Source organism: Ceratotherium simum, chromosome 32, assembly GCF_057802395.1.
Source record: "Ceratotherium simum simum isolate JZ-2026a chromosome 32, ASM5780239v1, whole genome shotgun sequence".
In the NCBI taxonomy this organism is placed as follows: Eukaryota; Metazoa; Chordata; class Mammalia; order Perissodactyla; family Rhinocerotidae; genus Ceratotherium; species Ceratotherium simum.
This window is the reverse complement of record NC_141931.1, coordinates 25,846,214-25,872,340: the sequence shown is the minus strand read 5'-3', so window position 1 is coordinate 25,872,340 and position 26,127 is coordinate 25,846,214. Positions and strand designations below refer to the sequence as shown.

The 26,127-nt window shown below is 41.5% G+C and overlaps 1 protein-coding gene across 2 annotated transcripts in view; it reads left to right on the top strand.

The window, feature by feature from the left end:
- Nucleotides 1–13,256: 13,256 nt before the first annotated feature.
- Nucleotides 13,257–26,127, top strand: part of ITIH2 (inter-alpha-trypsin inhibitor heavy chain 2) — a 37,979-nt gene continuing 25,108 nt past the window's right edge. Inside the window, exons 1-6 of one of the 2 annotated variants that reach the window (XM_004425381.3) lie at nt 13,257–13,340; nt 14,656–14,730; nt 16,395–16,427; nt 17,841–18,010; nt 20,852–20,956; nt 22,987–23,149. In XM_004425381.3, the coding sequence (XP_004425438.2) occupies nt 13,257–13,340; nt 14,656–14,730; nt 16,395–16,427; nt 17,841–18,010; nt 20,852–20,956; nt 22,987–23,149 (630 nt within the window). The remainder of the gene's footprint in view (nt 13,341–14,655; nt 14,731–16,394; nt 16,428–17,840; nt 18,011–20,851; nt 20,957–22,986; nt 23,150–26,127) is intronic. The other variant, XM_087420844.1, reaches the window with a different exon arrangement.

Below are 26,127 nucleotides of genomic sequence, written 5' to 3'. Positions count from 1 at the left end.
ATGTCCCTTTCCCCTTCCATCTCCTTGGAAAGGAGAGACAAGCGTTTGTTCCACTGCCCCGACACCGAAATGCATGGGGTAGGTTAGGGACGGGAGTGAGGGAGGGTAAATGTGGACAGCCCTTGGCAAAAAGCTAACAAGGACAGCCTTTCTCCTTGGCTGCATTCATTCTGTTTGAAATGCCCTTAAGACACCCTGCAGAGACAAGAGAAGTGACAGGAAATGAAAAAAGCACATAGTGCTTACATGGAGATCAGAATTCCTTGAGTTGTATTTGCTTTAATGCCTCTTCTGCTAATAGTTAACATTTAATCGAGGATTTAATGTGTCCCGGGCAGTGTTCTAAGTCCTTCACAAGTGCTCATAGACGAGTACCATCTATTATCCCCAGTTTTCAGATGAGGACTCTGAGGCACACAGAGATCTGCCCAAAGTCATGAAGACAGCTGGTGAGCCAGAGAGGGGGCTTGGGTTGTGGTTGGCAGTGAGGCTCTGGAACCAGACCCCATTGCCACCACCAGCTTGCCCCCACCCCCTACCCAGCACCACTCATCTATCCACCACCAGTTGGATGACTCCAGCCCCATAACTTAACTTCTCTGAGCCTCACTGTCATCAATTTTAAACTCAGAGATTGGGCTAGATGACCTCTAACATCTCCTTTTTAGGTCTCCAAGTATACTTCTCGCTGTATTTACCCTGCAGAGGCAGCCACAATAACTCACATGAAGGTGCTTCCCAGCCTGGCACATGAAATATCAATACCAGATCTTAGTGTTATGATGAGAGTAGCTTCCAGGTGTGGTCTCTTCCCTGCCAGAAACACCCAGATACCCTGGGAGCAATGCCGGAAGCTGCTACCCTGGAATTGACCTACAATGGCTCATCACTGGGCCCCTGGGCCTGACTGTCTCTACTCGGGCAATGGGTTTGAATGTGAACTTCTGAGATGGGGAACACAGAACAGAAAAGAATTGAGATGACGCAACGGCAAAGCCAAGATTCCATGGCTCAAGAATTAACAAGGAAGAACCACCCCGGTGGCATAGTGGTTAAGGTCGCATGCTCCAGCAGCCCAGGGTTCACAAGTTTGGATCCCAGGCTTGGACCTACATGCCGCTTATCAAGCCATGCTGTGACAGGCATCCCACATATAAAGTAGAGGAAGATGGGCACAGATGTTAGCCCAGGGCCAATCTTCCTCAGCAAAAAGAGGAGGTTTGTTATCAAATGTTAGCTCAGGGCTAATCTTCCTCACCAAAAAAAAAAAAAAAAAATTAACAAAGAAATCAGCCCCACACTCTCTAATTTCGTATTTTGGGCTAGCGGTACCTCTCTCCAATTTCAAACATTTTTCTTCTGAAACTTCTTTATGTTCTGGCTCCAAATTATACTAACCCACATCTGTGCCTAAGAGACAGGAAAAGAGATGTGACAGAATAATAGGATATCATCTTGAGAAACTAAAACAAATAATCTTTGAAGAACTCAAAACAAAAGATCTTCACTTCACTCTGAGAAGGAAGGCATTGGAGCTCAAATACATGTAGAACACAGGCCTGCTCCGTTTTACGCCCCGTCTGAACTAACAAACGTGCAGGTGAGGGTCGTAAACAACTATTTGTGAGCTAGTTGACCTTGGTCTTGGACATTTAAAAATATACTCTTTCACAATGATAGAACTAGATCTGGATCTTGCAAATGTGTGATAGCTTTCACCACACTGTGAGCTAAGCCACCATGACTTAGATTCAAAGTCCTGAACCTTAAGTTTATTGATATTCCTTAGAATTCTCATCGAGTACTAAGTCAGTGATTACTTTGTTTAAACATTATGAAATATAGTGAAATTTTTTTCTCTTAGATTCTTCCTGATTTTCACATGGATGAAAGTGAATATTCTTGCGGTATTTGTGGGAGTGATTTCCATCCTATAAATCGGGAGAGTTTAAGGAACAGTGGATACTTGCAATTCACCAATGACAGCTGCCCAGGTGTGAGGCCGGATGGAAGAGACGCGGGTTCAGGACCCAGTGACCTGAACACACAACCCCCTGACAGGGAGCCGTGGTGCTTCTGAACATCAGGAGAGATCAAACGTGGTGTTTTTCCCAAGACCTTGGGATTTGGAGATAGACTACCGGCACTAAATGAGGAGAGTTACCCACGCTGCCCTTAGTTTGGTTTGAGTGGAGGTCATTCCAAATATCAGATTAAAAGCACCGGAGATGAAATGATCGATGGGAGGGGCCATAATGTGGGAAATCATAATTACTTTTGGAAAACTCACCATAGATTCTTAATTGCCCACAGGCATTCTCTGCGAAGCTGTGACAGCATTTTTCCATGAGGGCTGGGCCGAGGCACCTGCTTAGCTGCAAGCTCACCCAGCCCATCCTAAACAAGGGAGGGGGGAGTTTGTTTTCTCCCTTCCGTTATTCCAGAAAGTACATTTTTCTGGAATATATACCACTGTGCAATTTCAAAGGCTGAAGAGAAAACCTGGGCAGAAAAATCGAGACAGCTCCCAGTTATATCCCCAGTGATTATGCGTTACCTTCCAAGTTGGTTTTCTTTCAGTGTTTAGAACAATGACGATATGACTGATTAACAATAACAGTAACAATGCCCAGGAGTAGCCCCCCAGCCCGCACTTTGTGCCAGGCACTGCATGCCTAACCTTGCTCCTCGTTCACTCTTTCTCACAGCAGCCATATGACATCGCTGTTATAGCCCCGTTTTGCCGACGAGGAAACTGATTTAGAGAAAGAGAAAGTAACCTGCCAGAGTTACAAATCTAGTAAGTGGTAGGCTCTAGATTTTGAATACGGCATTATGTTCCAAGACTGGGAACTAAATGGCATAATGATAAAATGTGAAAATATTTTGAAAAGTACAACAAGGAGTGGAAAGAGTTATTACTCTTATGCCCAGGTCACCTTCCAACAGCGATTCAAGTTAGTGCTAATAAGTGAGCGCCAGCTGTGTTCAAAAGCGCTGTGGTGATCACTGTACGCAGGGCCGGACACATGGTAGACTGTCTATAAATCGGTGTGGAGGGAAGGAGAGTGTGGTCTTTGCACTTGAGGACATTTAGCAAAGTACATAACACATCTCACTGTAGCACTGGAGTAGCGTGTTGCAATTGTGTCCCGAAATGACACAAGTGATGAATGTCAGCCTGAGGAATCTACAAAACCTTGGTGACAGAAGTAGCAACTAAGATGGGCTTTGAAAGACGAATATGATTTTAATAGATGGACATTGGACAAACAGGTGGGAATTCCAGGCACAGGGAATCACGTCGGGGAGAGCACGTGGTAGAAACATTGGGGATAAGCAAGTAGTCTGGCTTTGTGGTGCACGGGGTGCTTAAAGGAGTTTGGACGCTCAGGCTGGAGAGGTAGATGGGGACCAAGGCCTTGAACACCGTGAAAATCAGTCTTGGCCAGATCCTCTGTAGAAAGAGAGTAAAGATTTTTGAGCAGGGAGTAGCAGCTCAGAGCTGCCCGTGGACACTGCTTCAGCAGTGGTGTGAGGGTGTTAGATTCAGAAACAGCAGCCAGAAGTCCTCTAGAAAACATGGCAATCGTTCCAGAAAAATTAATGAGAGTAAAGACAGTGGGAATGGAGAGGATATGCAATCGATATCAGTTGCTACGTTCCCATAAATGCTCACCGCATTTCTTCTTAGCTGAGACAAAGCATTTGGGAAGATAAATTCACTACCCGGATCACGCAGTGTGTGCTAACCCAAACCAAATCAATATCAACGATCCACCCCAAGGCACCTTCATTCGTATAAATGCCACCCTACCTTTAACTAAGAGATTTATCTGTTTAGCTTAGAGCTCCTTTACTTTATGTAAACAAGATTAGGCAGCAAGTAAAACAAGTGATTTTATTTATTCTGCCAAGTTTACTTTTATCAGTTGCTTAAAATATTTGCAACTAATTTGAAACTGATTTTTTGCTTTTTTCAAGTTATTCTTAAAATGTTTAATTATGAAATATTTCAGAGAAAAGTTTAAAAATATATGTTTAGTGGAAACCATCTAAATATCCCTAGCAGGATGAGCGGATAGAGAAAATGTGGTCTATACGTGCAATGGAATGTGATTCAGCCTTAAAAAGGAAGGAAATTCTGACACATGATACAACATGGCTGAACTACAAGGACATTATGCTAAGAGAAAGAAGCCAGTCACAAAACGACAAACACTGTATGATTCACTTACATGAAGTACCTAGAGTAGTCAAATCCATAGAGAGAGAAAGTAGAATGGTGGTTGCCAGGGCCTGGGAGGAGGGAAGAATGAGAGTTATTGTTTAATGGGTACAGAGTTTCAGTTTTGCAAGATGAGAAAGTTCTAGAGATGTTGTACAATAACATGCATATAGTTAATAATACTGTACTATACACTTAAAAATGGTTAAGAGGGTAAATTTATGCTATGTATTTTTTACCACAATAAAAAATATGCATATATAAATATGTATGTGTATATATGTGTGTGTGTATACATATATGTATATAACAGTTAACATTTCCAGATATTTTTCATATATGCTTCAAGTTCTTTTTTCTAAGAAATGAAAACATCTACTACTGAAGTCTCCTACCCTTCCTATTTTCCTTCCCTCCCCCAGGAAACCATTATTTTAAAATTAGTATGGGGCCAGCCCCGTGGCTTGGCGGTTAAGTGCGCGCGCTCTGCCGCTGGTGGCTCGGGTTCGGATCCTGGGCGCGCACCGAGGCACCGCTTCTCCGGCCATGCTGAGGCCGGGTCCCACATACAGCAACTGGAGGGATGTGCAGCTATGACGTGGAACTATCTACTGGGGCTTTGGGGGGAAAAAATAAATAAATAAAATCTTAAAAAAAAAAAATTAGTATGTATTATTCCAATGCATCTTTTCATAGTTTTTCTGCAGGTCTATACATCCATGAACAATATAGATACTATCATTCTGTGTGTTTAAAAAACTTATACTTTTAATTTCTACAGTACCTTTTCCTCCAATGCCCCTCAAAAAGTCAATGATGGGGAGCTGACCTGGTGGCACAAGCAGTTAAGTGCGCGTGCTCTGCTGCGGCGGCCCGGGGTTCTCCGGTTCGGATCCCGGGCGCGCATGGACGCACCACTTGTCAAGCCATGCTGTGGCGGCGTCCCATATAAAGTAGAGGAAGATAGGCATGGATGTTAGCCCTGGGGCAGTCTTCCTCAGCAAAAAAAGAGGAGGATTGGTAGACGTTAGCTCAGGGCCGATCTTCCTCACACACACACACAAATGTCAGTGACGGGATGCTGTGAATAATGGCTGAGAAAGCCCCCTTCTCAGAGTTGGCCCTTCCCGTAGATATGTGGCAGCCACAAAGTGTGACTTGGGGAATTCCCTGTGGTGTTATTTAAGGGACTTTCCGATACCCCACTTAAACCAGACACCCACGTGTCGCCTGGCGCATCTGGATTCCCAGGGCGTTTGAATCAATTTCACCCAAATTCCCAGTTTGAAGCCAGAAGAGTTTGGTTTCCCACTTTTAACTCTGTGGGTTCCCAGCTGTGAATTTCCTTGGCTCTAGTGTTCTCGGATCCTGTGTCCACAGAGGCAGCCACCTCTCCTTCTGCCCAAGAAAAGGACACAGAACACAAGGATACATAACAGGGAGCCTGTAGCCATCGGCCCCCATTCCCTTCTCTTAAATCTGTTTGAAACAAAAGAGGTGCTCAAATAAATGTTGATTTCTTCACTTTCCTTCTAAAATTCCTGTCTCTAAACTTCCAGTGGATAAGGCAGAGACATAGAAGCCGCCCAGTCGGGTCCTCTCTTCCCATCTGCTACCTCACTGGAGTGGGGATGGCATTAAACGCAGCAGGGAGCTCCAGGCCACCAGAAGTGGCCCAGGGTGCTTGGACCCAATGATGAGACACACTTCCTCTGTAGCATAATTCTTCCCAGGGCTGGAGCTGCCTATTTCAGTGCTGCATCCATGAAGCTACATTTCTTGTTTGTTGCAAGGAAAATACAATTCTACCAAGATTGGTTAATATATAAACTTCTTCACTGCATCCATTTGAAAGTGCAAACAGCTTTATGTGTTGATCTTACAGGGACAGTTTGATGATCAAGTACAAAACCTAAGGGATATTAAATCTATGAAAACAATTGACCTGGTTAGAAGAAACAAAAAAACATAAGACAGCAGCCATTCTAACTAGTCCGGGAAGGAAAATGTAAAGCATTTAACAAACGCTATTCGCCATCTACAATGTTCAAGGAGGTGGGCAGGTAGGAACTGAATTAGGATTCATTGTCACAAATCTGAAAAATAGAAGGGGTAACTTCATGGGTAAAAATGGCTCGGTAAGTATTAAACTCTATATTCATGTTCCCTAAGTTTCTTTACATAGAAATCTACACTTTAATGATAAAAGTAGTTCATAACTATCACTAATGTTCATTGAGCATCTACTATCTGCCAAGTATTTTGTGTGCATTGTTATATTTAATGCTCACAAGAACTCTGTAAGAATAGGTGAGTGTCTCAGTCAGCTCAGGCTGCTACAAGAGAATACCACAGACTGGGGGGCTGAAACAGCAGACGTTTATTTCTCAAAGTTCTGGAGGCTGGAAGTTCCAGATCAAGGTGCCGGCCATTGGGTTTCTGATGAGAGCTCTCCTCCTGGTTTGCAGACGGCCGCCTTCTCACTGTGTCCTCCCATGGGGGAGGAAGAGAAAGAGAAAGAGAGAGAGAGAGAGAGGACTCTCCAGTGTCTCATGTCCCTTCCTGTAGGATCAGGACCCTTATGACCTCATTTCCCTCAATCACCTCCCTAAAGGCCCTATCTCCAAATTGGGGGTTAGGGCTTCAGCAACTGAATTTGGTGGGACACAATTCAGTCCATAGCAGGGGGAGATCTTCTCATTGCACAAGAAGGCTCAAAGAGATTAAGGAGAGCACCTAAAATCTCACAACTAGTAAGAACTAGGATTATGAACCCAAGAAGACAGACTCCAAGGCCCAATGCTCTTAACCATACCATAAAGAGGAAAGAATAATTTGCCCTTAACCCCTCCACCTAGACATAGCATTTTAGTCTCCAAGATTTCTTGGCTATTTGCCAACCTACATGTTTTTCTTAGAGCTGTAAATGTCTACCCCCATTAATCTGCATCCTGCTACCATTACTTAGCAATAATCTGCACATACACTTCTGTATGTCAAAAGTACACACTTGAGATTTCACATACATATATAGCATCTTATGTTAACGTCACATGCATCCATCGTCTCAGGCCATCCTCACTGCCACCGCCTTGGTTTAGAACCTCACGCTATCTCTACAGGAGCACTGTCAGTCTCTTAAATAGTTCCTTGGTTTTTTGTCTTGCCTTTTCCATCATCCTAGCTGCACCCAAAGAGATCTTTGTAAAACATGGATTTTTCCATGCTTCTCCTCTTCTAAAAACCCTCCGTTGGATCCCCACTGCCTGGAGCACAAAGTTCAGACTCCCTTGGCACGGTGCATCAGGCTGCTCCCTTTCGCCTCTCCCTCCATCTGCCAGACTGAAATACACCCATTTCCCTGAATGCCCCGTCCTGCCCCTGCACACTCCTGAGTGGGATTCTCCCACTGTCAGCCTGGGAAAATCCTACCGCTCCTTGTAGACCCAGTGCAAGCACCACCTTCTCTGTGAAATGTGCATCCACTTCTCAAAGGGTGTTGACCACACCTTCCTTGGTACCACCTTTGCACAGTATTCCATTGTCAAGTTTATCATGTGTTGCAGTGAATTATTTATCCTTCACACATCCTTCCGCACCACCGCGCTGAGTCACTTGAAGGTGAGAACTCCTTGTGATTCTTCATGATGTATTCAGTACCTAGTACACCTGACAGTCTCCATCAGTGTTCATGATCCATGAACTAATTCACTCACTAATTAACTCTTTGCTTAGCCGTTCTCCCACTCTTTGTCAATTTGCTTGTTGTCCCTCTTCCACTGGTATAAACTTTTCCATACATTTTTTTTTCCTTTTGTATTATTTCCTGGGAATTTGTTCCCTAGGTAGAAATAGTTTCGCGACAATTTTATAGTTCATAGTTTATATTTTTACCGTATTACCAGAAAAAGTGAGCTAACTCACTGTGCCACCAAGCAATTTGCGACTATCTGCTTCTTCCTAACGCTCCAGTATGGTTTTTAAAACTTTTAATTATCCTTTAGTGGGATATATGTCTGACAGTAAATTAAAGCTGCTTTCATTTTCATATGAGTGTTTTTTAACCTGTGTAAGATAATGTCTACATTTCCTTGTATGTAGATAATAACAACAATAAACAAATACATAGGGACAGAGATTGGATTGGTGGTTACCAGAGGGGAAGGTGGGAGGGAGGAGGGTGAAAGGGATAATTCGGTACATGTGTGTGGTGATGGGTTGTAATTAGTATTTTGGTGGTGAACATGATGTAGTCCATGCAGAAATAGAAGTACAATGATGTACACCTGAAATTTTTACAATGTTATAAACCAATGTTACTGCAATAAACAAAAGAATTAAAAAAAAAAAAAAACTGTCTGCTCATCCTTTTTCCTCAGTTTAGACAGGAGCCAAGCAATTCCCTTATATGAGATGATGTGGTAAAGACTGCAGGGTTGACAGTCTCAGACCTGTGTCCCCATCCTGCCTCCAGCCACCTAGAGTAAGCTATTTAACCTCTCTGAGCCTCCGTTCTTTCATCTGTAAAATGGGGGTGAAAATAGATTGTAGCTTCACTCACTACTAGTAAACAATAACCAGTTTGCTAATCATGTATATTTTCCTCATTTTATTGTTTTCTTCTTTTTTAAGTGCCTAAAAGAATATCCAGCGCATAGTAGGCTAACCAGTTTTCATTATTCTTTTTAAGATGGAATTCTTCAAACTACCTTTTTTATATATACCTTATAAAATTGTATATACTATATGAATTTTTGTTACATATGAATTAAGGTTAATTCTTTTTCATATCATTATCTAATTGTTCCGATAGCATTTGTTTAGGACTGAATTCATTCCCCATTTTTTTGTTGCTTTAGGTTTGTAATATATTCTATACGAAGTGTATTTCTGGACTCTATTTTACTCCATTGATAAGCGTCTATATTTTTAAGCATCAAACCATATTTTTTACTTGTGCTTTACAATATATTTTAAAATCTAAAAAACTAGGCATAATTTTTATTGTTTAAAAACCGTGTTCTTTTGCTTTTATTGTGTTTTCATCCTCTAGAGTTTTCAGGTTCTATACTCTTCTATGGGGACAATCACATCAATATTTTATAAAATATACATATTAATTTAACTAATGAATTAGTTACTAGCTAATTTAGCTATTAGTATTAACTATTAGTGTTTCTAATAACAGAGTGCTCTTTCTATTCCTGTATTCATTTATTTTGCCAGAGTTTAATATGTTTCTTGTTATAAATCACTGTCCTAATTTAAATTCCTTTGTGTTTTTGAGACAATTCATAAAAAGGTGCTTCTTTCATGCTGCTTCCTGTGTAATCACTAGTAAAGAGAAATGTAACTGATTTTGTGGGTTCATCTTGTATCCCGCTGTCGACTAAACAAACTTACTAACTCTAGTAATTTTTTTTTTTTTTTGCTGAGGAAGATTAGCTCTGAGCTAACATCTGTTGCCAATCTTCCTTGTTTTTTGCTTGAGGAAGATCAGTGCTGAGCTAACATCTATGCCAATCTTCCTCTACTTTATAAGTGGGTCGCCACCACAGTGTGGCCAACGAGTGGTATAGGCCCATACCCAGGATCCGAACCTGTGAAGCCAGGCTGCTGAAGTGGAACACACTGAACTTAACCACTAGCCACAGGGCCAGCCCCCTCTAGTAATTTTTTATGAGCTTCTCTAGATTTCCTAGGTAGAGAATCATGTCCTCAACAAAAACTCATCTTTTGGTTTCTCTTTTTAAGAGAAGTAACTTTTCTGCATAGCATTTCTTAATTTTTTCAAACTTGACTCTTGGTTTTATATATATTTATACACACACACACACACACACAGACATACACACGTATTTCCCCATCAAGTTAAAAAAATTGCCTGCTAAAACTAATATTTTAAGCACTTTAATCTGAAACAGATTTTGGAATTTATTGAATGGCTCCTCAACAGCTATTGAGATAGTGAAATAATTTTAGTATTTTTCTTGCTGAAGTTTTAATTTGATAAATTTTCTGTGTGATACCAGCCTTGATTTCCTAGGCTAAACCACTTTCAACCATAGTGGATTATTCCTTCACGGTATCAAAATTTTGTCCAGGATCATATTAATTTTTAATAAGGTAAATTGGTCCTATGCTTTTTTTTAGTGTTGTACTTTTCAGATTTGGGGGTAAAAACAATATCTGCCTCATTAAATGAACTAAAAACTACATTGTCACTTTCTGTACATTGTGTAGGTATATATCTATGAAGTTTGGAAAAAATGGTCAGGTTCAATTGTCTTTTTTATGTAAGTTTTTCTATTTCTTTCTCTGTTTTGGTCTGTTTACCTCTATATTATGGGCCACTTAAAATATTTCGCATTTCATATAAAATGTCTTGTAAATTTGACATACTGGTCAATATCTCTACTTATTACAAAAATATTTTTTATGTATCAGTATACATTTCTTTTTCGTTTTTAATTTATTATTGCATATTCCATTTTTATTAATTGGACAGATCTATCACTTTCTTCTAATTTAAAAATCTATTTTATTACCTTGTTTCTCCAAATAGTTGATTTCTAGTCTTAGATTTAATTCTCTTTTCTGACGTTTTTTTTTTTTTTTTTTGGTGAGGGAGACTGTCCCTGAGCTAACATCTACGCCAATCCTCCTCCATTTTGTATGTGGGATGTCACCACAGCATGGCTTGATGAGCGGTGTGTAGATCTGTGTCTGGGATCTGAACCTGTGAACCCCGGGCTGCCAAAGCAGAGTGCACAAACTTCACCACCACACCAGCCCCATGACTTTCTTTTTATTATTATTTGCTCTGACACCTATTTTAACCTGATACCATCTTTGTAACCCGTTTTTCAAGTATTTGGAATACATAGGATAGATTTTTTTTTTGCTGGGAAAGATTCACTGTGAGCTAACATCTGTTGCCAATCTCCCTTTTTTAATTTTCCCTCCCCAAAGCCCAAGTACATGGTTATATATTCCAGTTGTAAGTCCTCTAGTTCTTCTATGTGAGCCACGGCCACAGCATGGCAGCTGACAGACAGGTGGTGTGGTTCCACAACCAGTAAGCGAACTCGGGCTGCCAAAGCGGTGAGAGCGCTGAACTTTAACCACTAGGCCATCAGGGCTGGCTCTAAATAGGATAGATTTTAATGTAATCTTAACTTTTAGTCTGTTTTTGTCTCATGGAGATAAAGTATAATTCTTAGAGACAGCATATGGTTGACCTTTTCAAAAATATCGTCAGTAACCCTTCACAATCTTACAGATAAATTTAATCTATTTGCCTTTTATATTATATTTGAACCAACACTTCAAATGATTTTTGGCCTGTGCTTGGATATAATAAATAAAGTTGTAGTTTTTTAAACAGCATCCTGCATATTTCAGTCCATACGTTTATGTTTTTTGGCATTGGTTTTGACTTTCTCTTTTCACTTGCGTTGTCTTTGAAATAAACTTTAAACCATTTCCCTTTAGATGAAATCAGAAGGCTATCTCAGACAACTGACTTATTTGTCCTGTGTTCAATTTAATCCTCACCATGACTCTCTGAGGTGCAAGGGACCCTGCAGAGTCCAGTCAGAATGGGATCTGGTGGAAACAGCCCTGCATCGTCATGTCACAGAGGCCACAGCAGACTTCCTGTTTTCATGCAGTGTAAGTTCCGCTATGTGAGTGGACTTTTAGAGAACAGTGGTCCCTGGCAGCAGGTCCATGACCCCGTACTAGATCAGGGAACATTGGGCAGGAAGCCATGGGTTCCATTCTGGGGAAGGAAACTTCCAGAAATGACATGGGAGCTCAGGCCCCTGCCGACCGAATTGGGGTCGGCAGCACAGCCCTTGTTCAAGCAGATATCTGGAGTAGAGGACCAAGAAAAAGCCTCGTGGAGCAGACTTGCCACCCAGCTTGGAAACTACAGGTAAATTAGAATCTAAATTCGCACCTGAAACACGGGATCCCAGTGATGGACAGCCGGTCACCTCTCCTGGGCGTAGTCATGAAGAGCAAAGGCTTTGAGGTCAGGCCGACCTTGACCCAGTCTCCACTTACTAACTGTGAGACAGGAATAAATCACTTAACCTATTTTCCTCAATTGTAAATGTGGATAAATACAGCACACACCTCACATGGCTCTTTTATAGATTAGAAAAGAGTTCAAGATAATGTAAGTAAAAGTACCTGACACCAGGAAGGGCTCAATAGATCTTGGTTAGCATTATTATTTCATCTAGATCATGAGCAAGCAGGGATAATATACTCTGCTTCCAGGCTGGGCTTTCCCTGATTCTGGGACAGGGGAGAGTTGATTTTCCACTCATCTGAGCGAGGCTGATCAGGGCAGCAGGGACAGACACTGTTCCTTTAACCAAAAACATTCGTGAAGCATCCTCAGCAAAGAGCGTGCCTTTGGATCGGGCACAGCTGCTCACCCAGTTCTTATATGTCATAGGTACTCAGTTATCAAAGACAGAGAGAAGAACACTAACCACGAATGCTTGGCTCAGAAAACCTTTGTGTTTCTTCTCCCACTTTTGCCAAATTTCTCCTGCTTTCATTTAAATCAAAGGATTTTGTTTCCAGAAACTTTTCACTTGAGCTATTTTCTCTCTGACTCTATTTCTCGGGATAGCTCCTCATCTGGTCCTTCAAAGAAGATAACACTTAACTTTAGGTCTCTCTGACTTTAAGATGAACAGAAATCAGCAAAAACAAAAAAAAAAGGGAAACGTATCCACTCGACCCTGGCTTGTTCTCACAGTCCAGGGACTGCCTCCGGCTTTGCTGTTTGAATAACCTCTGTGTGTCCCGTCCACCCCCACAGCTCAAGTTTGGACTCCAGAACAAATATTTGTCCCGTTTTTGAACAAAGTCTGAGAGCTTTCTTCTTCATTTTTCTTCTTTTTAAAAACGAACTGTAGTCTTCTGTTGTTCCTTTGAACTTGGTTCAGTAAGGAGTGAATTCTCCTCAGACCCTGCGCTGGAGAGCTTGGCAGAGCTGCCCAGCGAAATGAAAGGACTCACGTGCTTTCTCATCTGGTTCTTTCTTTCTGAAGCACAAGGCTTTGAAATCCCCACCAATGAACTTCCAGAAGTAAGTACTTCCAGAAGACTCTTTGTTGTTGGTCTATATATATTCTCAGTAAATAGCCTGTTGCTATTGCTACTCAAGGACTGTATTCGATGTGGAAGGGAAATTTATGATAAAATTCATCTGAGTAGAAATGTTCACTGCTATAATTACTGGAATATGTACTTACCTTTTAAAGCATTAATGGCTTTTACCGGAAACTAAGTCAAGTTCAAAGGGCCAGCCCCATTGTATAGCATTTACGAAACACAGCTGCCCACTTCTTATCTAAAAAATGGGGATAATGATTGATCTAAGCCTAAGGGGGTTATGAGAATTAAATGACATATGTAAACTACCTAGCACAGACCAAGTGCTAGGACGCACTTAATAATTATTAGCTATGATAATGATGAAGACATACCATTATCACTCTTGTACTAAGAGTGGAAGAAATGTCGCTATCAAAGCCCCATTGTTTTTCATACATAAGTGAACAGTGATTTCTGTATTTCAATATTCCTGTTAAAGGAGAAGATGGCAAGTGGGCTGGCAGATGCAAGAATTATTTCCAGGAAGCTCATGGTCTCCACTTTGGATCCTTGGCCATCCCCAACATAAGAAAAGTCTTGGACTGAGTCATTTTGAAAATCATACAAGAGGTGTTTTGATGCCAGCAAAGTAGTGTGTGTTATGGGAATATCCTGGGAGATGCAGCGGCTTGTAATACTTGCAGAGTGGGTTACCCACAAAGATGCCAAAGAACAGGATAGCATATTTGCAAGGAAGAAAATCGCTCTGTCTGCTTAGAAACTACCATATTCTCTAACACTTTAAAAACCACCAGAGTGTGTTGGAAATCTCATTGGCAGAACCAAGAATTGAAGCCAAGATATCCAAATGTGTTTTTGCTTTTCCAGTCACCTCTTACTGGTATTCCTTTCATATGGGCATCTTTAACTCAACAGATAATGGGTCATGATTATCCAGTCAGACATTGCTGATGCCCCCAAGATCTACCCAAGACTTTCCCCAGGCACCTCCTGATCAATGGGTTACTGTGACCGCCACCTTCATGTCCCATCATCTGGCAAACTTAAAAATGAATTTCTGCATCCAACAGATTTAAAGATATTAACTTCCATTTATTCACCTCTGAGACACAACTAGCAAACATAAATAATTAAAGAAATCATTGCATTAAAAAATGAGATTTCCCAGAGGTATAGGAAACAAGATAAAATGATACAATGAATACCCTTATGCCTGTCCCCAGCTGCCTCTTTTGCTCTAGATTTCTTTTCTTGATAGAAATAAACATCCCAAATTCTTTTCTAAGTTTGCAGAATATGGAGGTCTTGTGGAGCTGGCCCCGGGCAAATTTCAACTTGTCCCAGAGAACCGGAGGTATCAGGTACAGTAAACCTTAGTTCCAACAGGGAAAATAAGTGAAAGAGATCATGATTGAAGAAATAAGAAAAGGGCTAAGACGGTTTTTGCTAAATTTTCTCAGGAGCTTGTTTTTTTAGCAGCGTCCCATGGTTTTACACCTAGGGAGAAGCATTGTCAAGATGAAATAAAATCAGACCTCCATGTAGCTGTTCTTTAGCCTCCAAACCACAATGGTCACCCTAATCCCTTAAAGGATGCATGGCTATGTGTTTTCTTGAAATTTGAAGACTACGGGATATTACCACCTTATATGGAAGAATTTCCTCTTAAGAGGTCATTTCTATCCCAGTGGCAGAGGACGCCTCCCATTGCAGCCACACATTCTCCTTCCTCCTGTCACTGCTGTCTTGGGGAGTAGCTAAGAGGGCACAGGGGCACTGCCCACGCTGGAGGCTGCCCTGGAGGCCACCAGCAGCACAGACAAAATCCTCTAGTTCATGGGTGTGAATTCTCTGGGAGGCCAGGAAGGGTTTGGCTTCTCCCATATAGAGCCTATGTGCTGAGAGAGGAGGTAATTGTAGAAGCAACGCTAAGCTGACCAATGACTTATTTTGTACGGGTATGAACTTTTGACTTTCTGAAAGTCCAGGTTTTTTGCAGACCAATAGTATTAAAATTCAATAGGCAAGTCCTCAAGTCAAAGTCCATCTAGCTACAAGAGAGAAAACTTAGTCATTGAGAATTACACTCAAAAAGTCTAAAAGAAGGCAACCATGGGCTTCACTCTGTAACATAAGGCCCCCTAAAACCTCAGGCAAATCAGGCAAGCTAAGCTTATATCCAGCATCTGACTTATTATGTTAAAATCCATCAGATGTTAAATGTTCACTCATCACTCTAAAGCCATTCAGCTTTCCATGCCCACAGGATAGTCCTTCATGTGGATAATTTCCTTGCACAGTGGTTAGAGTACAGAATCTTCTACACACCAGTCACCGTGCCTGGCTTAAAGGCTACACCAAGGAGGAAGTACGTTGAAATCCCTACTGTCATGTGGCTTAGCCTAACGGGAAAGACAGATATGTATTGCCACTGTCTTGCTTTGAAGGCTGGACTGTGCTGCTATGAAAACACTTAGTAAAGGAAGCTCACCTAGTTTAGGAGGTAGGGGAGTCAGAGAGAGCTTCATTGAGGAAATTCTGCCCAAGCCGAGATCTGAAGGATGAGTAGGAATTAGCTACATGGGGGTAGGGGACAGAGAGGACCTGGAAGGCAGAGCACCATAGACAGTTGGAATGGCCTGTCCAGAGCCCTGCAGAAGAATGGAGCACCCCAATAACCATTCAACTGAATAAAAAGTAAATCAGACAAATAGAAAGGAGAAAGGCGATATATGTTACTCAGCAGGAGTTTGGTTGAATATTTTCATTCAAAAACATTTGTTTTAGGTTTATATCAAAGAATGATGTGCATGCACCCAAAAAGTGGCTGAAAAATTTGTTCAGAGAAACAGACTAGTGGGAAAATAGTGTTCGAGAATATTGATATTTACGTCTCTGGCTCCAATGAATGAATTATAGCTCAGTATTGAAGACAAAAATTTTTAGACTGAGAGAAAGCAGTTTCTGCCCTCCAGGTAACTAGTAACACATTTTTGAAGAATGATTATCTAACTTCCTTTCACAGAGAAGTGTTGCTGGAGAATCTGGAGAAACGACGGTAAGTTTACTTTGATTTTGTTAAAAATTGACGCCTGAAGGATTTTTCTGTTACCTATTACCTAGAAATCAATACGGCCGCCTCCTTTGTCTCCATCACTGAGAGCATTTGCCTGACTTTCGAAATATCCTCTTGCCCAATTCTGTTTGGAAGTGTGTCTAAAATTCAGGATGACACTACAGTATATATGCAGCTAGGAGCGATGTCACTAAGAGCTGAAAATGTCCTTTCTCTTTAGTTTCTCAAATTTTGCCAACAGCATAGGTTTCATCCAAGCACATGTATTTATTTCATCTTAGCAGTTTTGATTCAAAATATGACACTCAACAGCTTTGGAGGGTGAAAGAGTGAGGGAAAGGAATTCTTAAACATGAAATGGCCTGACACCCTGAGATGTTCATAGTCCTTCCCGTGGCAAGAAAAGATCAAAAGGAAGTGATTAACATTGGCTTCCTACTCTGAACTGACAGACACTTCGAGAAGCACACATTTAAGGGGTAGGAAAAATGAATAACTTAGCCTGGATTTTATCTTATCTCGAGATGAGCTGGATGTTAACAGTTGAAAGGTTCAGTCTTGCATAACAAAGTTTGGGGGATGACAACTCGTACTGAAAGAAGCAAAATGTTTTGGAGAAAAAAGCAAAATCTAGAGGGTCACATAATTACCGTAGTCCTGAAGAAGCTTGCAGTTCTCGGGTGTCTCCTGAAAAAATGTGTGTTTTTAGTACCTGACCTTTGAGCTACTGATAGACTGTAACTTTTTTACGCTGGAGATGCCTTGTATCAACAGAGAAGAATTGGTAAAGGAGGTCCAGAGTCCTGGACCAACACTTGCATAAATATGCCCTCTTCATGATATTCTATTCATTGCTCACATCCATCAGCATTCTCATATTTTGTTTTCATTTGGGGAAGGAGAGGAGGGCTAGGAAAAGATGACGTTGTAATAGACAAAACTGAAGAAAGTAGGTAGCAGAATGGGGCTTTGGGGACCACATGTGTCTTCCACCCACTACAGGCCTGGCTGCAACACACTCTGAAGATACAGCCAGGCTCGCCTTCCAGCCCTGCAATCCTGTGTCCTTTCCCTCTCTATGGCCCTGCATTCGAAGTCGTTTCCTGGACTTTCATAATCCAGTCTTGCTTCTGACCATCATTTTCTACTTGTGTTCTAATTTTTAAAAATCATTATTAATAGATTCTTGGAGCTGAACGGCATCTCCAGATATCTCAAAACAGGTCTGCCTGGGGGTACTCCAAGTTAGGAGACTGCTTAATAATACCTGAGTTATATGCTTCCCGATGCCTTAGAATTGTTCATAATAAAATGCACTGCTGTTAACATGAAATACATAGTGAAGCTCTGTGTAATTTTTCTCAGAGTATTGTCACTCTTTCTTGCCAATTACAGGAAGATGTTGATCAAGTCACTCTTTATAGCTATAAAGTCCAGTCCACTATCACTTCTCGTATGGCCAACACCATCATCCAGGCCAAAATGGTGAACAACTCTCCACAGCCTCAGGGTGTTGTATTTGATGTTCAGATTCCCAAAGGAGCCTTCATCTCCAACTTCTCTATGTGAGTAACTTCTAGATAGAACCAGAAATTGGATATGCTCTACTCACAGAATCAAACCCCGTCAGGGTTAGAATGGACATTAACAATCAACTGCTCCAATGGGTCTCACTGTCATAGCTATGGACCACTGGATGTCAAGAGTCATCATGGGGGACATTAACAGTCAACTGTTCCAATGGGTCTCACTGTCATAGCTATGGACCACTGGATGTCAAGAGTCATCATGGGGAGGGTCCTAATAATTTGTTTCTGTTCAAAGTATCAGAATTTGTGAAGGATTTGCTTTTCAATTCTAATAAATTAAAGGAAACTTAAGGTTATCTCTGTAGTAACAACCTGCTACTTACTTGCATTTTAATACTTTTTTTTGAGGGGAGAACAATATATGGAGTTGCTTGGCTTACAGGAAACCATATATGAGTGTGTGTGGAGCAGTTCAGTGTCATCTGTCATATACCTCTCTATGGAAAAAAACAGTTGAGAACCACTGATTAAATCCAATCATCTGTCCAGTGCTTCAGTTCCTCTATTATACCATTGACAAGGGGGATATCTAGGCTTGATTTAAATATCTCTTTAACAATAAACTCACTACTTCCCAGGGCAATCCACTCAATGGTTGAGAGCTCTGTTAGAATTATTGCTTATACTTAATTGAAATCTGTTCCGTTTTCTACCCAATGACTCTAGTTCTACTCAAAAATTTTTTTTAAATTCTCTACAAAACACATACTGAAGTATTCAAGGATAAAATGATGTGCTTTCTGAGATTGACTTCAAAATAATTGAGGTGGAGAGAGTAGGGATATAGATAAGTTGAGACTGGCTGAATATTGAGAATGATGTAGCCCAGTGATGGTTTCATGGAGGTTCCTTATATTAATCTGTCTATTTTTTGTATGTTTGAAGATTTACATAATAAAAACTTTTAAACCACTCCAATGCCTTTCAAATGGTGAAGGCCAGTTATCTCGTCCCACCTGGTGGCTTAGTTTATCAAGACTCAACATTCCCTGTTCCTCCAAGGGATTGGATGGTTTTCCACCCCCTCGCCATTTAGGAGGCCGTGGCCCAAATGTGCTCTACTTGGTCAATGTCCTTCTCAAGTTGCCTAGAACAGGGCACAGGGCTCTACAGACAGTCTGGCTATTTTTCATTAAGACATTAATTTGAGTTACTTCTCACCTGCTTTTGTCTTTCATACACCAAAATCATCAATGATAATTGTGCATAAATAAAACAAAGGGATCAATCATCATGCACTTTGGCTTCTAAAAACTGCAGAGCCAGTTAACTATATTTGGTAAACAAAACAAAGTAGGTGGAAAAAAGGCATTATGTGACTTTGAATTGGTATCGTTTAAATTGGGTTAGAAATTTATTTAAAAATTTTTTTTAGTCAGCCTTTTCTAAAAAGCAAATGTAGAAGGAAAAGCTTTTATGTAGTGGTATTATGTAACACCATATATGAAAAATTATATTTAAGACTATTTTAAGCAATTTTTATTTTTAAACCACATAACCAGGACTTATTCTAGGTATATCTTCTTTCTGTTTTCCTTCATTCTTTTCTTTCTTTTCCACCTCATTCCATAGAAGATTTGATGTAATGAAAGACAGAATTGTGAAATACACATTTATTTTGGTCTCCTTCAACTCAGGGCTGAACTCATAAGACCAGAGAAGATAGCTACTTCTATCACCACAATTCAATATGAGCTGTGCACACATCCATATCCAGTCAACATATTTCTTCTGCATTTTTATCAAGGTTCCAAGTATTCTACCATCAGAGATGATTTCCTTTGGTCTTAAAAACTTTTTGGTCTTTGAACCTTAGTATGATTTGATAGAAATAGTGCTGACCTAGACACGTTGGGTCCAGTTCCAGCTCTGTTTCTGACTAGCTCTGCGACCTTGAGCAAGTCATTTGTCTCCTTGGCCCTGACTTCTCTCATCTAAAGAGACAAACCTGGCAGTGTGCCTCAGCAAACATGTTATTGGCAATAGGGACGGGACAATTCTTTAGTGGGACTGTCCCTCACATTGCAGAATGTCTAACATTCTTGGTACCCCATAAGGCCAGCAGCACTTCTCAGTCATCTGAACAACCAAAAACTTCTCCACATGTTTCTAAATACGTCCTTGAGGAGAGATACTGCCCATTTGAATGCCGTGAGTTCCATTTTACTTCTAAAATTCCGTAATTCAAATGCTCTGATCAGTCATTCCTTGGTACGGATTAGATGACAGTCAGCTGAAAGTAAGGTGGGTAGAGATGGAGATGCAATGAGAAGACAGAGGTCCCCAAGGGAGACGCTATAGAAATAAACACAAACTTCGCAAAGAGATTCACCAGCACCTTTCTCATTTCTGTTTTTTTTTTTTCTGTTTCTGTATTTTTCTCCACCCTGGCAGGAAAACATAATGCCCTCAGGCTATCCCAGGTCCTTAACTCGTAGAAGAATGATTTTATAAACCAAATGTAAGCCAGATAACTAATGATTTATCCATCTCCTCTTCTAGACACATTTGTAATTCAAAAGGGATGCCCCAAGAGAACAACACTTAATCTGAAGGGTTAAATTTGAAAAAGAGGAAAAATGTTAAACATAAGCAACAGTATGTGAAGGAAAGCTTTTAGGATGGGAGCCTATCCGTCCCTCGTTAGTCACACTATTAGATAAAGGGACTCCTGACTATGAAATATGCAAACGTCTCTCTTCTTGGGTGCAATTGCCCCCATTCATTAGTCCACATGGTTGGCATGTTTGCTGGTGGTTGGTTTGTTTTGCTAAGACTGCTATTCGGACCAACTGGTGGCCTTCTGTCATTTTCTAGGACTGTCAACGGCATGACATTCACGAGCTCCATTAAGGAGAAACCTGTGGGCCGAGCGCTCTACTCACAGGCCAGAGCGAAAGGCAAAACCGCCGGATTGGTGAGGTAACATCTGGAGAGAGCCACCTGCTCCCTCATCCCGATTGCGCCTCTGCTCAATCCCATTCCCCCTATGGCAAACTAGCCTCCAGAAAGGCCCAGAACCTTGTAGTCAGATGCTAGAATTAGGCATCCCAATTTCTATTTCCCTACAGCCTCTCTGCAACAAATGAGTTTGGATGATCTTGCAGAGGTTATCCTTACATAGCTTGCCTTGGGGGTAGATGAATGTTCTGTAACTAAATGTTGATTTTCTAAAAGAGTGCATAGAGGAACTACAGAAATATTGGTAGTCTTGTTACATTTACCATATATACAGAAAGAAAGGTTTGGAATTTGTTTTAATGATTTATCTTGCCTTATTTTTATGGGGTAAGGTCTTTTTCAGCATCAGTTCCGTAGCTTAGCTTCTGTTGATTTTTTTCCCCTTATAATTCAAATAAGATGCTGGGAATGCCAAACCACCCTCAAAACACATACTGAAGCAAGAAACTTCAAAGGGATTTTCAGCCGATAGTCCTCACACTGCCTGTCTGACCTTCTGCCAGATCCTGCCATCCTTTTTTTCTTCATTGTTTTCTCCTCCTCTATATCCCCAAATTTACCTCCAGTTGAAGTTCTTTTCATTACATCCATGTGTTCCTTCATTCAACGAAAATGCATTGAATGTCAGCTCTGTACCCAGTTCTGTCAGGGGCAGCAGCAACACAAACACTGTCAGGCCAGTGGAGAAGACAAACAAGAAATCTAGAACATATGGGTAACTATAATATATATAACGATAAGCTCTAATGTAGAAAAAGTACAAAACCCTGTGGGAGTTCCAAGTGCCGAGTGTACAGTTGTGTCTGGGGCCCAGAAGATCATCACAGAGGACCTGATGTTTGAGCCGAGCCCAAGTAGATTAACAGAATTCAGCCAGGTGGAGAAAGGAGAGAAGAAATTCCAGGCAGAGGGAGCACTTCCGGTGTTGATCCAGGTTAATCAGTTCTTTTATCTTTATGTGTTATTTTGCCATCTTTATCCATCACTTCGACCACATCATCCAGTCATTTCTTCATTTGTTCATTCCACAAATATTTATTTGTAACAGAAACTCCTCTAGGTACTGTGAATACAAGAGAGAACACAGGACTCATGTTCTAGCCCACTCCCCAGAAAAACACGGCCTCTCTCTGCATGCTCTGCTTCTAAACTTTGCACCAGGCCACGCTCATCTTTTTCTTCAGCTACCCGCTATCCCAAGCTGAATTCGCCACGGTACTTCCTTGATCCCAAGCGGGCTGATTAGGCAGTCTCACCTTGCTTATTCAATTATTTAATTTTTAAAAATCATTCATTGTTTATCCTAATGCTCAAATCACCCTTGTTTGATAATCCTGCTGTTTTCTCCTTAATATCATAAACACTTCAAGATCAATGAGCACATTGGACTTAATATGTATGTGATTAAATAAGGCCTTTTGCTGGAAATACATGTTCAATCTGATGAAATAATTGATTTCTTCTGTCTGAAGACCTTCAAAAGTATAAAGAATCCCTACAATGAGTTTGAAATGCAGTAGAGGAAACTTGTGCTACCTTTGGAATCATCTAAACTTGGGTGTGAGTCCCAGCCCTACAATTGGCTGGCTGTGTGGTCCTGGGCAGGTTACTTATCCTTTATGAGCCTCCTTTGTTACCACTTAATAAATGAGGGTGATGATATCCACCTTGCAGAGTGGCTGTATTAAGGATGCTACGTGTCACGTTCCTGGCACGTAATAGGGATTAATAACGCGTAGCTCTTTGCAGATGACACTCAAATCTGTAAGAAGCTCTGGAGGAAAAAGATCAGGTAGGAGAGAAGACTAAAACTGTAGGTGGAATTAAATTGATCTGGAAGTTGCAATTTTCTCTACTGTGCCTACTGTTCATTTTCATGAACAACTGAGCAGGTTAGATTGCCCAAGAAAGTCTGGACGCCCTCTGCCTAGACTCTGGCCTTGTGCTCGATCGTGCCTGTGATGACTTGTGTCGGGGGCCCACATCTTTAGGAGCAAGGCTCTTGATATGGAGGACTTCAAAACCGAAGTAAACATCCTTCCCGGAGTAAAGGTGCAGTTTGAACTTCATTACCAGGAAGTGAAGTGGAGGAAGCTGGGGTCCTATGAACACAGGCTTCATCTGCAGCCGGGCCGACTGGCCAAACACCTGGAGGTGAGCATGATTGGCAGGGCGTGCAGGCGCCGGCCTCTGGTTCCTATCCCCGATTTAGACTTCCTGTTTGTCACCACTCTTTGTGTCAACTCAGCCAGACAGTGCGGTGTCCAGAAAAGGTTACAGGTTTGGACTCCAGCAGGCCACTTCATTCCAGATTTCAATGCCAGCTCGGTGTTCCTTTCCTAGTGCTACTGTAACAAATGACCACAAACTGGGGGGCTTAAAACAACAGAAATCTATCCTCTCACAGTCCTGGAGGACAGAAGTCTGAACTCAAGGTGTTGGCAGGGCCAGCCTCGTAGAGGCTCTAGGGGAGAGTCCGTTCATTGCTTCTTCTGGTGTCTGGCAGCTGCTGGCATTCCTTGACTTGTGGCCTTGTGGCCACATCACTCCCGTCTCTGCCTCCATGCTCACTTTGCCTCCTCCTCTGTGTGTCTCAAGTCGTCCTCTGCCTTTCTCTTGTAAGAACACTTGTCATTGGATTTAGGGCCCACTGGGTGGTACAGGATGATCTCATCTCAAGATCCTTAACTGCATCTGCCAAGACCCTCTTTCCAAATAAGGTCGCTTCACAGGTTCCAGGCATTTGATATAGACATATCTTTTGGGGGGGCCACCATTCAACCCACGACGCTAGCCTTCTGACATGGAGCAAGTAACCCCGAGTGTCCATTTTTTCATCTGTGCAAAGGGTACTATAATATATTTTCCATGTAACTTATGGAAATAGGTGGCAAATAATAGGAACTCAATGAATGTTCATTGTCTTCCTCTGCCACCCTATTCCCCTACCAATTTAAATTCACCTTTGCAGTAATCGTCACCTCTTGCCTTAAGAACTGAGACACTCTTTTCTTGGCTCGAACTTTTGTGGCATCACATGAGCATTTTGTGTAAGAGGCAGAGCAGAGCCGGAAGAAACCCAGGGGAGCATACACTCCAACTCACCTCCCCATTTGACAGGTAGGAAGGTGAAGCAGACTGGTTGGGAATTGCCCTGAGACGCTGAAGGCTCAAGGAGATGAACTATCGTGGTGAAATTTTTATTCCAGTTTGAAAAACTGCATATCTGATCAATAAAAAACACTTTCTTGGGGCCGGCCCAGTGGCATAGTGGTTAAGTTTGCCCACTCTGCTTTGGTGGCCTAGGGTTCGCGGGTTCAGATCCTGGGCGTGGACCTATGCACCACTCATCAAGCCATGCTGTTGCGGCATCCTGCATACAAAATAGAGGAAGATGGGCACACATGTTAGCTCAAGGCTAATCTTCCTCAGCAAAAAGAGGAAGATTGGCAATGGTTGTTAGCTCAGGGCCAATCTTCCTTAACAAATAACCACAAAAAAGCATTTTCTTCTTCATGTTCACTATGGCAGTAGTCTGCTATTGGGGTATATGCTGTGGAGCTCTTTTCAGAACCTCTCCTGGCACATACAATGCCTTTGTACCAACTAGAAAAAGATGCCCTTCCTCCAGGCCAACGCAGCCCTGTGTCAGGGCACATGACTTGGCAAGTGAGTGAAGAACTGGATCTCCGTCCCTCTTGCAGTCCTGGCCAGATGCCCTGCACAGCTCAATATGTGACCCTGGTGATTTTTCCAGGAGTGATGATGACTGTGTGTCAGTCCCCTGCACTCTCTTGCTCAATGCTGTGAATCCCGTGGTAAATACCATGAGGCAGCAGTTAGATACGATTAGCATCTCACCTATAATGATGCAATTGTTGAGGCTGTTGATAATAATAATATTAATAGCAACTGAGTTAATGATATGAAAGTATTTGTCTTCTATAATACTTTGGGCAAGGTATTTATACATATTATACATCACTGAGTCCTCATCACAAGTTATGATGTAGACATCATTATCTCTGACTTATAGATATGGATAAATAACTTGCCTAAGGTCGCAGAGCTAAGAAACAATTAAGAAGATTTGATCCCAGGTCTGACTGCATCCACAACTACTTTGTGTACTGTACACCCTAGAATTTGAGTTTGTGTCCATGAAGATAATGATTCTTACCACACATATCAGGCAGCACATAAATTTTTCTTATATTTCTGAAATTTGTATTCATCCTTAAATTTCCCATGATCTTAGGAATTCCTCAGTTTTAAAATAGGACAGACAGAGTTTTAGTATATTAGAAAGAGTGTTGGATAAAGTGGCAAGTTTCCTGAGTTCCAGTCCAGAATTGGCACTAACTAGCTGTGGGATCTGGGCAGTTCTGCTCTCTGGCCTTGACTTTCTCATCTGTGAAATAAGAGGTTGGACTAGATGATGTTTAAGGTAGTTTCCAGCTCCACTAGTCTATGAAATGTATCCATTTTCAAAGATGCTTGATCTTACCCAGTTATAAATTAAGGCGAAAAACATAAAATTATAGAACTTCTCCTTGTCTTTATCCCAGAAAAGCTTTCTAATCACTATCAGAAAGGCCACCAAATTGGAAATACATTTCCCTCACAGGAATGAAGGAGAACAGATCTCTTTTTAATCACTTCCTATGATGTATCAAATCTTGGGAAAACTTTTATTCCAACTCTTGTGTTCTTTACAGAAAGACAAACAAATATGGTGAGTGACTCTGGGTCGCCATAGGCTGGTCCCAACCTTTCGGTGGGACCAGGTACAGGGCCTCAGGCATGTGTTCCAAAATTCACCATGTCCCAGGAGATTTTAGAGCCACCTCAGCATCAAATGGAACGCAGGACTGCTAAGAGCTTCTGTGACCTGAGGAAAAAGGTCCTCCTTCCATTTTCATGCTCTTATAGAGCAACTGAACTTTGTCTTGAGTACCCTACACTCATCTATAGATAGAACCATATGGAAGAAAGAAAGCAGACCCCACCAGTTATCTGTGCTCCCCCAGACTTTTTTCCCTTTAGTCCAAGAGCCTCTCAATCATCTACCAGCAATGGCTAGGTCAGACTCTCCTGGGACATTTGATCCACCTGATTCTGCATAAATTTAG